The sequence below is a fragment of the Bufo bufo genome, chromosome 6 (genome assembly GCF_905171765.1).
Source record: "Bufo bufo chromosome 6, aBufBuf1.1, whole genome shotgun sequence".
NCBI lineage: Eukaryota > Metazoa > Chordata > Amphibia > Anura > Bufonidae > Bufo > Bufo bufo.
The window spans coordinates 32,092,090-32,108,853 of NC_053394.1; the positions used below are offsets into that span (position 1 = coordinate 32,092,090).

A 16,764-nucleotide genomic window follows, 5' to 3' on the forward strand; every position below is an offset into this window, starting at 1 on the left:
GGGAATTAAGAAAATAAAAATTACTGAAAATACTTAATTACTACTTTATTATAAATCTATTCCAAAATACCTTTCATTAAATGGCTCGTTTTCTCTGGGGAGCAATCATTAGGAGAAATAAAATGGCCGCCGTCCTATTAGCACACACAAAACCTGTCCTAATCACACAGGAGGACAAGTTACTTCAGAACACTGAGCCAAAGAGCTGCCTCATCCTCCTCTCTGCTCATCAGGGATTATGATCCTGAATACGGCTAATTAAATGAATCTCTGTAGGAATGGAGTTCATGAGGAGACATGAAGTACAGAGAGGACGGACAGGCTGTGGTAATGTTGGGCTGTGGTAATGGAGACTGCATACAACTGCTGCTCATTAGCCACATCCAATCTCCTCATGAGCTCCATTCCAACAGATTCATTTAGGCTAGGTCTACACGACGACATGTGTCGTGCGACAGATAGGGCACAACTACACTGCAACATTTGTCGCACCAATGTCGCGCAACAATTTTTATAATGATAGTCTATGGTGTCGCAATGCAACATGCTGCGACAGTTTCCATCTCGAATGGATTTTTTGCGACTGTCGCGTCGCAGTATGTCGCAGTGCGACACCATAGACAATCATTATAAAAATTGTTGTGCGACAAATGTCGTCGTGTAGATCTAGCCTTAAATCGGCTGTATTCAGGATCATAATCCCCGACGAGCGGAGAGGAGGATGAGGCAGCTCTTTGGCTCAGTGTTCTGAAGTAACTTGTCCTCATGTGTGATTAGGACAGGTTTTCTATGTGCTAATAGGATGGCGGCCATTTTATTTCCCCTGACAACTGCTTCCTAGACAAAACAAGCCATTATACCTAATGAAAGTTATTTGGGAACATATTTACAATAAAGTAATATTTAAATATTTTCATTTTCTTAATTACCGGAGAACCCAAGGGGTCCCTTAGACTTAGAAAATGTTCATCTACAGTATAAAATGGCAACATTCATGGGGTTGTGCGATGATATTAACTTATCCCCTATCCACGGGGAAAAAGAACTGACTGGTGGGAGTCAGAGCCCTTGGACCTCCAATAATCTATTGATTCTCTAGATCAGCGTTTCCCAACCAGTGTGCCTCCAGGTGTTGCAAAACTACAACTCCCAGCATGCCTGCACAGCTATAGGCTGTCCGGGCATGCTGGGAGTTGTAGTTTTGCAACACCTGGAGGCACACTGGTTGGGAAACACTGCCGGAGAGGCGAGTGCAGCGCTCAGCTATCTCCAACAGTCCCACAGAGAATGAATGGAGCTGTAGAGGGAGTGCTCAAAGCACTACTCCATTCTTACTGGTGCACCAAACCCCCATTACTGTGATTACTGGGGGTCCCAGCAGTCAGACCTTTACGAATCACATGCTCAACATCTATCCTCTGGATAGAGAATAAGTTAATATTGTGCCAATACCAATGTTACAGCCAGATATGGGCCATTTGTACCATCAAGGTCACATCTAGTGTTCCTGAAATACTATGATAGGTATATAGGAAGAGCAGCAAGATGGCGGAGGACGAGGTCACCCTGCATAATGTTTTATTTGTAATTCACGGTCAGTAAATGAGTGAATGACAACCCCAATGGGCTCTGATAATGGAGGTCACCAGGAGGTAGGTATCTCCGCACGGCACCTGTTCTACCAATATAAGGCCTCTTTCACACGTTCGTGATGACATCAATGACACGATGGTCAGCGAAGGATCCGGTTTTGAAAGGTGCGTCATTTGTATTCCACATAAAATGCTTGGCTGAAAATTCGTTTCCAGAGAATCTCATAGCAAGCATCAGTGAAAAATCCCTGAATGAACATGGAGGGCATCCATGATGTTTCAGTTGATTTCACAGACCTCAGTGAACATGTTTGGTTCGCTCATGGGTAAATAAATACATTAAAGGGGTTATCAGGATAGGTCATCATTATCCCATTGGCGGGGGTCCGAGTCCCAGCACCCCCATTGATTAGCTGTTTCAGGGAGCTGCAGCGCTCTCCGGAGCTCTGGTGGGCAATGCAGGCTCCAAGCACAGCGTCATACACTGCATAGTGGCTGTGCTTGGTATTACAGCTCAGTCCCATTGACTTGAATGGGGCTCATCTGCAACTGGGCCACGCGACCGAGGTATAGTGACATAACATGGCCTAGGAAGAGGCTGCGGTGTTTCACAGAGTGCTGATCGGTGGGTGTCAGCCCCCCACGAGGATAGGTCATCAATATAAATTCTCTGTTAACCCCTTTAAAATCAATGGGTACGTGTGCTGTCCGTGGTTCATGATTCACGGACGTGTGAAAGAGGCCTGACACTGAAGAAGCAGAATACAGGTCGACACTGGGACTAATATTTCCAGGACACTGTGATTTTTACGGCGATTCACAGATGAATGATTGGAGTCGGAATTCTTCAATATGCGATATAGCCAGAGTATGTCTTACCCAAGAGCTTCCACCACCTGTAACACCGTGAACGCCCCATCCTTCACACCTGCGGGAGGAACAGACGGCAGAGTCAATGACCACTCCGGTACACATACATACATATACCTGTACTGTGCACTAAAAATGACAGATTTCAGGCCCATTGGGTTATACTTTGTACAGGGCCTGAGAAGGGCAATGTAAAGCGCAGAAATTCTCTCACTTTGGTGTCCTCCGCTTGTCCAGGATCAGAAAAACATGGCGGCTTCCTTGTAAAACGCCACACCTGTTCATGGGTTGCATCTGGTACTGCAGCTCAGAATAGCTCTGGGGCAGAGCTGCAATTGTAGACTTCTTTGCATTTTTTCTTGTATGTAATCTATTTTGACTATTGTGATCCAACAACTCATTGATGCTATACATATGTCTTTATGTTACTTATAGGCCGTGATCAAGGTCCTGCGTTCTTGTACTGCTATATAAAGTTGGTGTTGGATACAACAATAAATTCATCTAATCAATCTCTACGAGAGTGCCGTGGATTTATATATTTTTGTATAGTGGCGTGACAGCCCCTCCATTGAGCACCTCCCCTCGGGATTTACATTCCCTCTTCCTGGACGGTGTGCCTTCCAATTTTTGATTTATTTGCAATACCAGACATAACCTGAGGACAGGGGGGGAGCTGTTTTTGGAAGAAAGCAGCCATGTTTTTCTAATTCTGTACAACCCCTTTAGTTAAATCCATGTCGCGAACCGCGCCTAGACCGGCAGGTGGTTTTCCTTTTAGGGTCAGGATGTATTTTACATTTTGGATGACCTTGGCCACAAGGATAATGAAAAACATTAACCCAAGAACTTTTCCCTTTTTTTTTTTGCTTTTCATCGCTGTACGCATCCTCTGCAAGCTCGCACCGTGCAGTAATTAGCTCTATTACGGAGGCAAGGCTGGTAATGCAGATCCACGAGACGAGGCGGATGGAGTAGTAGTCTATGATGTCTAACCTACCTGTGACGTCACAGCACTATCAGGCAGACACAGGACGGGTCACTCTGCAGCAGGGTGTCAGGGGGCGGCACAGCTGGCACCTATCGCTGTGGGCACAGCTCCCGCTTCTGCACCACCCATGATGTTTATAATACATAAGGTACTTTTTTTGTGCCATGGAGTCAATACTGCGCTGTACAGAGCGGCAATACATTTGTGTGCATGATTCCTTCCTCTGCATTAACCACTTAGTGACCGCACATTGTTCTGTTTACTTGTGCAGGAAATGAAGTGTATGCTGCTGAAAGAAACAGCGACATACAGGAAACCGGAGCTGTCTGCAGTGAGCTCATACAGCGTCGCTATCAGTGATCTTATCTTATCTCGTATCTCACTAGGACTATTATATAAATTTGCCTTCTCTGCCAACACATGGGGCAAGCTGATAGCGCCCCCGGCTTGTGCTAAACACACTGCAGCCCCCCCCCCCCCCCCCCCCCCCACTGTAAGCCTTCATGTAAAGTACTAGTACGTAGTACTAATACTACGTTATAAATGTGAGATTCTTGGCAAATACATTTTGTACAAAATTATTTGTGCCCGTCCGCCAACAACAAGGTGATCCCTTTAGGACAGGAACCTACACTAAATAATACACCAAAAAAATAAATGCAATCAGCTCACCGCCTTTGCCAGTCCTCTGTGTACGGATCCTTAGGTAAAGCAAATCCACTGTAGAAACAAAGTAGTGTGTCCAGCACGGCGACGTGGACTTGCGCACTGGGATGTGCTGACTGTAATGGCTCATGCTCACGACCGTTGGGTGTTTTGCGGTCCGTTAACAGCGGATCCGAAAAATACGGATACTGGCTGTGTGCATTCTGTATTTTGCGGAATGGAACAGCTGGCCCCCAACAGAACAGTATCCTTCTCAGTAAGGCGGATATTTTTTTGTGGATGGACATATGGAAACAGAATACACATGGAGTCCTTTCCTTTTTTCTTTTTGTGACCCCAGTGAAGTGAATGGTTCCACATATGAGCCGCAAAAAAAAAAAAGTTTGTGTGCATGAGCACTAACCCTCATTTCTTTCTTTGCAGTCTGCATTGGAGGCGTGGCGGACTCCGTTGGTCGTGCGCTCCTGACTAACCCGTCCGTCCAATGGACTGATTTTAATTAGTGCAAGTATAAAGCTGTAGTCTGCTGTCCCTGCATTTAAAGGAGGCACCAAGAGAGGTAAAATACAGAGTGCGCTCAGCATGCACGTGGAACCTGCATTCCCTGAAGATAATGGAGGCCATTGTGGCACCAAAAGAGGTAGAATACAGAATGGGCTCAGCATGCATGTAGAACCTGCATACTCTGAATTTAATGGAGGCCAGTACAGCACCACAGGAGGTAGTATTTAGCGTAGGTTCCTGTCCTAAAGAGATCGCCTTGTCGTTGGTGGACAGGCACAAATAATTTTGTACAAAATGTATTTGCCAAGAATCTCACATTTATAACGTAGCATTAGTACATTTCTACAGCGAATATGCAATGTTGTGTTGTTCACCGGCTGCTCCCGTCATTTCAGGAGGCTGCAGGAGATACAGGGCCCCCGTTCTCTTAATCGGTGGGGGTTCCAGCGGTAGGACCTCCATCAATCTAATAGTTATCCCCTATCCTGTGGAAAGAGGATAACTTTTACCAACTGGAATACAGTTTTAACCCTTTCAGGACCTGGCCATTTTTTACCTTAATGATCAGGCCATGTGTCACTTTATGTGGTGATAACTTTAAAACGCTTTTACTTATCCAGGCCATTCTGAGATTGTTTTCTCGTCACATATTGTACTTCATGACAATGGTAGAATTGAGTCAAAAAAACTTCATTTCTATTTATAAAAAAAAAATACCAAATCTACCAAAAATTTGGAAAAATTCGCAAATTTCCAAATTTATATTTCTCTTATTTTATAATAGTAATAACTCCAAAATAGTTATTACTTTACATTCCCCATATGTTGGATCATTTTGAAAATGGCATTTTATTTTTTTGGGATGTTAGAAGGCTTAGAAGTTTAGAAGCAAATCTTAAAATTTTTAAGAACATTTCCAAACCCCAATTTTTTCAGGGCCAGTTCAGTTATGAAGTCACTTTCTGGGGCTTAGATATTAAAAACCACCCATAAATCACCCCATTTTAGAAACTACACCCCTCAAGGTATTAAAAGCTGATTTTACAAACTTTGTTAACCCTTTAGGTGTCCCACGAGAATAAAATGAAAATGGTAATGAAATTTCAAAATTTCACTTTTTTTGGCAGGATTTTAAATTTTTAGCTATTTTTTCCTGCAACACATCAAAGGTTAACAGCCAAACAAAACTCAAAATCTATTACCCTGAATCTGGAGTTTACAAGAACACCCCATGTTCGCTAAAAAGATGTATGGCCGCACAGCAGGCTTCAGAGTGGAAGGAGCACCATAAGGCGTTCGGAGAGAGGAATTAGCTTGAATGGTAATTGGGAGCTATGTCGCATGTGAAGACACCCTGAGGTGGCCCTACAGTGGAAACCACCAAAAAGGAATATTTCAAGGTGTGTAGTGAGCACTTTGACCCATCGGGCGTTTCACAGAATTAGGAAACGATTGGCTGTGAAAATGAAAAATTACAATTTTTTCCAGAAAAAGTTGCTTTACACCCACATTTTCCACTTTCACAAGGGGTAACAGGACAAAATGCAGCCCACATTTTGTTCCCCATTTCCCCCCCCCCCGAATACACCAACACCCGATATGTGCTAAAAAAAATGATGTATGGGCTAGGGATCGACCGATATTGATTTTTTAGGGCCGATACCGATAATTTGTCAACTTTCAGGCCGATAGCCGATAATTTATACCGATATTCTGGGTATTTTTATTTTTGAGGAAAAAAAAAAAATTTCCTACACAAATCTGCTGAAAATTAATGTTTATTGTTAACGTGTATTATTTTATTTTTTTTGTAAATCTTTTTCATTTATACTTAATATTTTTGTGTTTTTTTTTTTACTAACTTTTAGCCCCCTTAGGGACTAGAACCCTTGTCCCATTCACCCTGATAGATCTCTATCAGAGTGAATAGGATCTCGCACTCTCCCTGCTGCCCTGTGCTCTGTGCACACAGCAGCATGGAGCTGACTATGGCAGCCAGGGCTTCAATAGCGTCCTGGCTGCCATGGTAACCGATCGGAGCCCCAGGCTTACACTGCTGGGGCTCCGATCGGAGGAGCAGGGGAGAGGGGATCCTGTGGCCATTGCCACCAATGATTAGAACGGGGGGGGGGGGCGCACTGCGCCACCAATGTTTTTACTATTGGGGTGGGGGGGCGCACTGCACCACCAATGACTAATACTAGGGGGCTTGAGGGGGGGGGGGGGGGCGCACTGCGCCACCAATGTTTTTACTATTGGGGTGGGGGGCGCACTGCTTGAGGGGGGGGGGGGGCGCCCTGCGCCACCAATGAAGATACCTCTCTTTCACATACAGGAGGCGGGAGCTGGCTGCAGAATCACATAGCCGGCTCCCGACCTCTATGAGCGGTAGCTGCGATCCGCGGCACCTAAGAGGTTAACTACCGCGGACCGCAGCTGCCGTTCATAGAGGTTGGGAGCCGGCTATATGATTCTGCAGCCAGCTCCCGCCTCCTGTATTTGAATTAATGAAAGACTCATCTTCATTGGTGGCGCAGCGGCCACAGCCCCTCCCCTCCTCTTGTCTTCCGTCCTGTCATTGGAGGCAGCGGCAGCAGCATCACAGGGGGAGGAGACACTGCTTCCTTCTCCCCTGTGCTGCTGAGGGAACACAGAACGCGCTGAGAGCAGCGCGTTCTGTGTTCCCAATACGTTATCGGTATATCGGCAAAATAGATGCCGATAACGTTCAAAATCCTCAATATCGGCCGATAATATCGGCCAAACCGATAATCGGTCGATCCCTAGTATGGGCGCATGGCAGGGTTCAAAAGGGAAGTAGCGCCATAGGGCTTTTGGAGACCAGATTTTGCAGGATTGGGAGCTATGTCGCATATAAAGACAGCCTGAGGTACCCCTAGAGTGGAAACCCCAAAAAAGTGACCCCATTCTGGAAACTACACCCCTCAAGGAATATTTCAAGATGTGTAGTGAGAACTTTGTCCTCAAAAGTGATTCATGTAGTTGACTGTGAAAATGAAAAATTAAAAAAAATTTCCAGAAAAATTTACTTTAGGCCCACATTTTTCACTTTCAAAAGGGGGAACTGGGGAAAATGTACCCCCTAATTTATTGCCCATTTTCTCCTGATTACAGCAATACCCCATATGTGCTTGTATACTGCTAAATGGGGGCGTACCACAGGGGTCAGAAGGAAAGGAGCACCAAATGGCTTCTAGAAGGCAGATTTCTCCAGAATAATTGACAGGCGCCATCTTGCAATTGAACACACCCTGAGGTAACCCTAGAGTGGAAACCCCCAAAAAGGGACCCCATTCTGGAAACTACACCTCTCAAGGAATATTTCAAGGTGTGTAGCGAGCACTTTGACCCATCTGCGTTTCACAGAATTAGGAAAAAATAGGCTGTGAAAATTAAAAAAAAATTCCAGAAAAAGATGCTTTACACCCACATTTTTCACTTTCACAAGGGGTAACCGAACAAAATGCACCTCACATTTTGTTCCCCATGTCCGCCCAAATACGCCAACACCTCATATGTGCTCAAAAAATGATGTATGACTCTAGAGCCCTGCCATGGGCCCTAACAGCTAAATATGAATTTTGCTGACAGGCCTAAATTGGCAGACATGTATTTTAGCTGCCATGTCGCATTAAATAAATTCCTGAGGTCCCCAGAAATGACAAACCCCAACAAGTGACCCCATTTCGGAAAAGAGCACCCCCGTGCGAACATTTTGAGGGGTGGAAAGGGCACTTTTGACCTAATAGGTGTTATACAGAAATAAATATGTAGTGTTTGATGAAAAGTGGGACAGGGATGGAGGGTGGTTTAGGGATCTGGAACAGCTGCAAAAGAAAAAAAAAAATCTGTGCAGCTATTCCAGATGTTCTCTCTTCTTTTCAGCATGAAAGGGGTTAAATCACAAGTCCCAGCAAGCCACAAGCAGCACAGAAAGGCACAGAACCTCTCTGCATGCAGTCACCAGCTAGAATGGCTGCATGCAGGGAAGTTCTGCCTCTTCCTGCGCAGCCATTGGCTGGAGAGTTGTTCCAGCCAATAGCATCGCTGGCAGGGGACCCAAAACACTGGTGTCCCCTGCCTCACCTGACTTGTTCAGCCCCTGCCACCTCCTCCCGCCCCGATGCCTCTGACAGCTTCCTGCGCTGCAATGTGCCGGTCTCCTTGATCGGCCAATCGCAGCGCTTGGAGCTGCCGGGGGGCCGTGCAGCACCATGCTGCCCTTACCCGGCATGGCTGCCTGCCGGTAAGAGTAGGCATGGTGCCGCGACGTTCCCCCCCCCCCCCGATCCTTCCCTAGAGCCCCGTGGACCTTGCGCCATACATGTACAGCGCTGGGTGTTAAGTCACGTCCGGTTGGGCGTTAAGGAGCCTGTCAACAAGCAGTGGTCAAGTATATCTTGCATTACGCATGAAGGAAGCTGGCCATTGGTGCGCGGACATGAGCTTGGACCACCACTGAACCTAGGTGGAAGAGGCCTCAATCCCCCAACCTCTCTGAGGTTATCCTGACGCTTCCTGCTCCCAACTTGCTGATCACATGATCACCAGGTAACTGCAGGAGATGCTGTGTCTTAGCAGACCCAGAACAGCTCCGCAGTGAGGCTCCGGGAGCTGTACACCCCTCTTGTAGCTTGGGCTAATACATCAGGTCCAGTTACAGGACAAATCTGAAATAAAACTAAAATGTCCCCAAAAGCCTTGTATGATACTATGGGCAGCACAATGTGTAAAGAAAAATATCTATAAAAAATAATAATAATATATTCCAATATGAAAATGGCCGTAACACAGGGCAACCTAAATAAATATAAATATTTCATTTGTGCTTTGAAGGAAAAAAAGTGAAAAACAAAAACATTTTTTTTTACATTCTCCCATGTATGAAAAATAAAAACGAGTTAACTAAAAATATAAAAAATAAAGTATAAAAAAAAAAATGATTGTTATTATTGTTAAAGGGGTTGTCCGAGTTATGTTTTTGTTCTATGTTCCTATCTAAGAAAATGTAACAGCTTTCCAATTAACTCACTTTATCTCCAGTGGTTGGTTTCTCAGATTTCACTGAGGATCACATGACCTGTGAGGTCAGCTTCTCTCCCTGCTCTGATAAAGGTCGTTTACAAGCCTGTAAACCAGACATCACTGTGCTGGCCACGCCCCCCCCCTTCACTGCCGTCTGCTCTCTGCTAGGATTCTTAACCCCTTCAGCTGCACAGCTCTGCAGGCAGTGAGGAGACAATGCCTGGCACTGGTGCTGACATACTAGAGAGAGCATTGCACAAGAAGGTAGGGGGAAGATCCTGTGTGTATTAGCAGTGTCATTATACAGCTGGGACTTGTAGTTCTACACTTACAAGTTGCTGTTGATTCTCCCAGCACTCAGGGCAGCTCTTGTATCCACTCCCTTAGCAGTGTCATTATACAGCTGGGACTTGTAGTCCTACACATACAACATGCTGCAGAGTCTCCCAGCAGGCAGACAGGTCACTCACGGCAGCTCTTGTAGCCACTCCCTTAGCAGAGCAGGGGGGAGGGGCAGAGATTGTTTTTATTGCATGTAAACAAAGGGCCAGAAAAGAACCAGGGAAATGAGGAAATATATATTATTTTTTTGCATAAAACTTGCTTAGCTCAGTTATATATCAGATTTTCAGTGCAATATTATTATTTTTCATAACTCGGACAACCCCTTTAAGTTCAAGGATAAGACTGCTCTATTAGGGGCCGGCAGTTCAGTTTCGCAAAATGCAGAACGGACACGGCCGGTATCCGTGTTTTGCGGACCGCACGACCATGTGCATGAGACCTAAGACTGTACCAAACCTGCATCTGTCAAAAGGGATTCAGTGTTTACAGGTTTTCAACCTCTGGCTCTAAACAAGAACGTTCTCATACACTGACAGCAAGCAGAGATCTTGCAAATGGTGAAGAACTGGCACAAGGTATATGAGAAAGTTGAAGAATAAATCAGGTATATAACGGCTGCACTTTATTCACATACAACCACTTTCTTTCCACAAATAATCGGTGTCATGAGCTCAAATATGGACAATTCCTTTAAATGTGTGACTACAGCATCAGGCTTGCAGGGGACATGCATTACATGAGGCGCATGGGCATCCACCGACCAATGGGCATGTAAATAACGAGGCAGTCACATGTCTCCCACCTCACCCAGGAGAAAGGTCCAATGTACTACCAGCCCTACCTGCTGCCACCTCGGCCGCTCTGCTATCCTGCTGTCCTGACACGAACTCCTCCACCAACCCCCACAGCGACTCCTGCGCCTCAGCCATCACACCGCTGCCAGAGGCCGGGGGCAGAAGACGGCAGCAAAACTGCGCCTGCGCCAGCGGCACGCTTCGCCGCGTATCACGTGACGGGACGCGCTTTCACTAGAGAACAAAATTGTAACGTCAGCTTTCTGTCTGCTCAGGCAAACCCGGCCTCAAGGGGAAGGGCGCTAAGAGAAGGCTACAGAAATATGGCCGCCCGTGAGCACGACAGGAGACAGAATCGCTAGGCGTATTTCTAAAAGTTGTGCCGAAAGTTCTTATAAATAAAGTTTTTTTCCCCTCTTCGCTTTGCTGAATCACGTGACGTTCAAAATGGTAAACTTTATTGAGTGTATGTTTATTAACCCCCTAATGACCAGAATTGTTCGCAACTGGCTATAAATTTTTATTTGTAAGGGCATAAGTGTATTTTTTAAATTTATTTCTGCGATGTTCTAAAGCTTACATTATTTACATCAGTCCTATTTTTTTGGCTGTCGTTGCTAATTTATTGTAACCGGTAGCTTTGGGTCATATAGTCGCATGCCTCCCAAGTGTCCCTCTTTTTGACCCATGTCCCTCTGTCGCTCTTTAAAGGGGTTATCTCATCATGGACAACGCTGGGACCTGCACCTATATCGAGAACGGAGATCCGCAGGGAACACAAAATAACACAAAATAAAGGGAACACAAAAATAACACATCCTAGATCTGAATTAATTAAATATTCTTCTGAAATACTTTGTTCTTTACATAGTTGAATGTGCTGACAACAAAATCACACAAAAAAAAAAATGGAAATCAAATTTTTCAACCCATGGAGGTCTGGATTTGGAGTCACACTCAAAATTAAAGTGGAAAAACACACTACAGGCTGATCCAACTTTGATGTAATGTCCTTAAAACAAGTCAAAATGAGGCTCAGTAGTGTGTGTGGCTCCCACGTGCCTGTATGACCTCCCTACAACGCCTGTGCATGCTCCTGATGAGGTGGCGGACGGTCTCCTGAGGGATCTCCTCCCAGACCTGGACTAAAGCATCTGCCAACTCCTGGACAGTCTGTGGTGCAACGTGACGTTGGTGGATAGAGCGAGACATGATGTCCCAGATGTGCTCAATTGGATTCAGGTCTGGGGAACGGGCGGGCCAGTCCATAGCATCAATGCCTTCGTCTTGCAGGAACTGCTGACACACTCCAGCCACATGAGGTCTAGCATTGTCTTGCATTAGGAGGAACCCAGGGCCAACCGCACCAGCATATGGTCTCACAAGGGGTCTGAGGATCTCATCTACCTAATGGCAGTCAGGCTACCTCTGTCGAGCACATGGAGGGCTGTGCGGCCCTCCAAAGAAATGCCACCCCACACCATTACTGACCCAATGCCAAACCGGTCATGCTGGAGGATGTTGCAGGCAGAAGAACGTTCTCCACAGCGTCTCAAGACTCTGTCACGTCTGTCACATGTGCTCAGCGTGAACCTGCTTTCATCTGTGAAGAGCACAGGGCGCCAGTGGCGAATTTGCCAATCTTGGTGTTCTCTGGCAAATGCCAAACGTCCTGCACGGTGTTGGGCTGTAAGCACAAGCCCCACCTGTGGACGTCGGGCCCTCATATCACCCTCATGGAGTCTGTTTCTGACCATTTGAGCAGACACATGCACATTTGTGGCCTGCTGGAGGTCATTTTGCAGGGCTCTGGCAGTGCTCCTCCTGTTCCTCCTTGCACAAAGGCAGAGGTAGCGATCCTGCTGCTGGGTTGTTGCCCTCCTACGGCCTCCTCCACGTCTCCTGATGTACTGGCCTGTCTCCTGGTAGCGCCTCCATGCTCTGGACACTATGCTGACAGACACAGCAAACCTTCTTACCACAGCTCGCATTGATGTGCCATCCTGGATAAGCTGCACTACCTGAGCCACTTGTGTGGGTTGTAGACTCCGTCTCATGCTACCACTAGAGTGAAAGCACCGCCAGCATTCAAAAGTGACCAAAACATCAGCCAGGAAGCATAGGAACTGAGAAGTGATCTGTGGTCACCACCTGCAGAACCACTCCTTTATTGGGGGTGTCTTGCTAATTGCCTATAATTTCCACCTGTTGTCTATCCCATTTGCACAACAGCATGTGAAATTGATTGTCACTCAGTGTTGCTTCCTAAGTGGACAGTTTGATTTCACAGAAGTGTGATTGACTTGGAGTTACATTGTGTTGTTTAAGTGTTCCCTTTATTTTTTTGAGCAGTGTAGTTTAGATATAATGAGTGAACAGCAGTCACATCTCACCTCGTGTAGTTCACCTAGATTCTGTAAGATCTGGCATTGATTAGGCAATGTTTTGTGAGCTTTTAGTAAAACATGCGGGTAGAAGACGATTTTCCTTTGATGTTAAAAGGGGTTGTCTCACGAAAAATATTTTACATATTGCAAACCAGCACCTGGATCTGAATACTTTTATAATTGGATTTAATTCAAAATGTAGTATCACCATTGAGTTATTCAACAACGTGTATCTTTATAGCGCCACCTGCTGTTTATTCCTTTCCCTATATTTCTGTCCGTGTCACCGAGGTAGACACGCAGTTGCATCCTTCGCCTGCCACCAGCCGTATCATCTGTTAGAAGCTGTGAAAGTTACAGGGAGAGCTGCAGCAGAAAGGACACACCATATGACAAAGGACACACTGAGAAAGGACCAGCCCCCTGAGCTGCAAGCCTGAAGTGAATCTAGCAGAGCAACTGGAGCAATGAACAGGGAGCAATGAATCTCATCCTGGAGCCCTCCTGGATGTTCGGGGAGAGACGCCAAGTGTGTCTGTGAAGGTTCTCATTCTTCTAGGTCAGGGATCAGCAACCTTCGGCACTCCAGCTGTTGTGAAACTACAACTCCTAGCATGCTCTTTCCACTTGTGTGGGAGTTTAGAGAGCAGCCAAGCAAGTGTGCATGATGGGAGATGTAGTTTCACAACACCTGGAGTGACGGAGGTTGCTGACCCCTGTTCTAGGTCATGATATATCAGTAGTAATAAGTGGCAAGTAGCGTGTACATTTACGAGAACATCTGTGCTGGTTTGGCGGAGGATTGTGCTGTTTTAATGTTTGTGTTTTTTTTTTTAACTCTTGGTTAGTATTGTAATATAAGGGAGTCCTCTATCTAGAACACTCCTTTTTTTTTTAGCCAGAGCAGAGAGCGACTACAAAGAGCATCCGGACCCGGCACATCCATGCACTACACATACTGCCTTGGAAACTAGCTGCAGGTTACCTGCTCCTGGTTTATCAACCTTTGGTATGTGGGCCCAATGTTGATGCAGACACAGCTCTGTCCATTTCTATTGTGGACGGTTACTGCAGCATTGCTCCCACTGAAGTGAATGGGAGCGGCTCTTCAGTAATCGGCTCCGTCCACTACACAATGGTCAGAGCTGTGTTGTTCCCACATCGTAGCTGAATAGCTGATCATGAGGATGTCGAGTATAGGACTCCTGATGATCAGATATTGATGGCCAATCCTGAGGATACGCCATTAATATTAAAGGTTCAGAAAACCCCTTAAAGGCTTTTAGTTTGTGAATGCAAGTCTTTTGAGTTACCCTTTAACTCTGTGGCCGTCAGTAGATTGTAGAAAGGTTGTCCAGTTTGGTCACCCACTGTTGCCTCCACAATTAGCCAATCTGCTGGGAGCCCTGTAATATGTGGAGGGACCCAACAGCAAGTTTATAATTACCCTGCAGCGCCTCCAAAGGAGAAATGAAGCATTACATAGTTGGTAGACTGTGATGCTATAGAACCCTTAGGCCTCTTTCAGACGGGCGTTGCGGGAAAATGTACGCGTGCGTTACGGGAACCCCCTGCGATTTTTCAGCGCGAGTGCAAAACATTATAATGCGTTTTGCATTCGCGTGAGAAAAATCACGCATGTTTGGTACCCAAACCCGAACTTCTTCACAGAAGTTCAGGCTTGGGATCGGTGTTCTGTAGATTGTATTATTTCCCCTTATAACATGGTTATAAGGGAAAATAATAGCATTCTGAATACAGAATGCATAGTAAAATAGCGCTGGAGGGGTTAAAAAAAAAATTCTAAAAATTAAACTCACCTTAGTCCACTTGATAGCGCAGCCCGGCATCTCCTTCTGTCTCCTTTGCTAAACAGGACCTGTGGTGAGCATTCATTCCAGGACCTGTGGTGACGTCACTCCGGTCATCACATGATCCATCACATGATCCATCACCATGGTAAAAGATCATGTGATGACCGGAGTGACGTCACCACAGGTCCTGGAATGAATGCTCACCACAGGTCCTGTTCAGCAAAGGAGACAGAAGAGATGCCGGGCTGCGCTATCAAGTGGACTAAGGTGAGTTTAATTTTTTTAACCCCTCCAGCCCTATTGTACTATGCATTCTGTATTCAGAATGCTATTATTTTCCCTTATAACCATGTTATAAGGGAAAATAATAATGATCGGGTCTCCTAGCAACCGTGCGTGAAAATCGCACCGCATCCGCACTTGCTTGCGGATGCTTGCGATTTTCACGCAACCCCATTCACTTCTATGGGGCCTGCGATGCGTGAAAAACTAGAATATAGAGCATGCTGCGATTTTCACTCAACGCACAAGTGATGCGTGAAAATCACCTCTCATGTGAACAGCCCCATAGAAATGAATGGGTCGGTATTCAGTGCGGGTGCAATGCGTTCAACTCACGCATCGCATCCGCACGGAATACTCGCCCGTGTGAAAGGGGCCTTACAGTTCCAAAATGCATTATATAACACTGACATAATGCTGTCAGTGTAGATGCTATGTAACCTTTACAGTTCTGGAATGCATTGTATAACACTGACATAATGCCGTCAGTGTTATACAATACATTCCTGAACTGTAAAGGTTACATAGCATCATAAATCAATATAATGCTATGCGACTCTGGCAGTCCTGGAAGGTCAGGGCGGGTGCTCTCGCTGACACACGCTGCAAGTCCAATGCGTGGAACTCGCTCATGTGAAAGGGGCCTAATGCACACATGTGACAGGTCCCCAGAATGAAAGGATTGCCCTAGCAGCACATTTGATAGAATGGGGTTTCTAACCTAGACAACCCTTTTAAAAATTTTAATCCATAAAACCCTTTTTGATAGATAAAGAAAAATCCAGAAAACTGCCCATAGGTCAACTAGGGCTACTTTCACACTGGCGTTTTGTGCGGATCCGCCATGGATGGAACCGTTCAGATAATACTGCCGTCTGAATCCGTTCAGAACGGATCCGTTTGTATTATCTTTAACATAGCCAAGAGGGATCCGTCTTGAACACCATTGAAAGTGAATGGAGGACGGATCCGTTTTCTATTGTGCCAGATTGTGTCAGTGAAAACGAATCCGTCCCCATTGACTTACATTGTGTGCCAGGACGGATCCTGCAAGCAGCGTTTTGGTGTCCGTCTCCAAAGCGGAATGGAGACGGAACTGAGGCATTCTGAGCGGATCCTTTTCCATTCAGAATACATTAGGGCAAAACGGATCCGTTTTGGACCGCTTGTGAGAGCCCTGAACGGATCTCACAAACGGAAAGCCAAAACGCGAGTGTGAAAGTAGACTAACAGGTACAATATAATAAGAGATGTTTGCTGGGAAGGATGGTGAGCCCTCAACATTCGAAGGACACATTCAACTCTGCTACATCCATATGCCCTATTTATACCAGTAAACCAGCTTGTGGTAGGTAGATTCATTGGTCTCAGGCACATTTTCATATGCATTATCTGATTTTGTACAACAGCACATTTACCCTAAAGGTTGCCATGAATAATACATTTATAAAATAACCCGGTCAGCTACATTTG

At 45.7% G+C, this 16,764-nt stretch overlaps 1 protein-coding gene across 1 annotated transcript in view; it reads right to left on the bottom strand.

Moving 5' to 3' along the window:
* Positions 1-10,999, bottom strand: part of MMS19 (MMS19 homolog, cytosolic iron-sulfur assembly component) — a 46,368-nt gene extending 35,369 nt beyond the window's left edge. Inside the window, exons 1-2 of the mRNA XM_040436011.1 lie at positions 10,856-10,999; positions 2,472-2,520 (exon numbers count right to left, since the gene is read on the bottom strand). Coding sequence (XP_040291945.1) covers positions 2,472-2,520; positions 10,856-10,943 — 137 coding nt within the window. The 5' untranslated portion in view covers positions 10,944-10,999. The remainder of the gene's footprint in view (positions 1-2,471; positions 2,521-10,855) is intronic.
* Between the last annotated feature and the right edge of the window lie 5,765 nt (positions 11,000-16,764).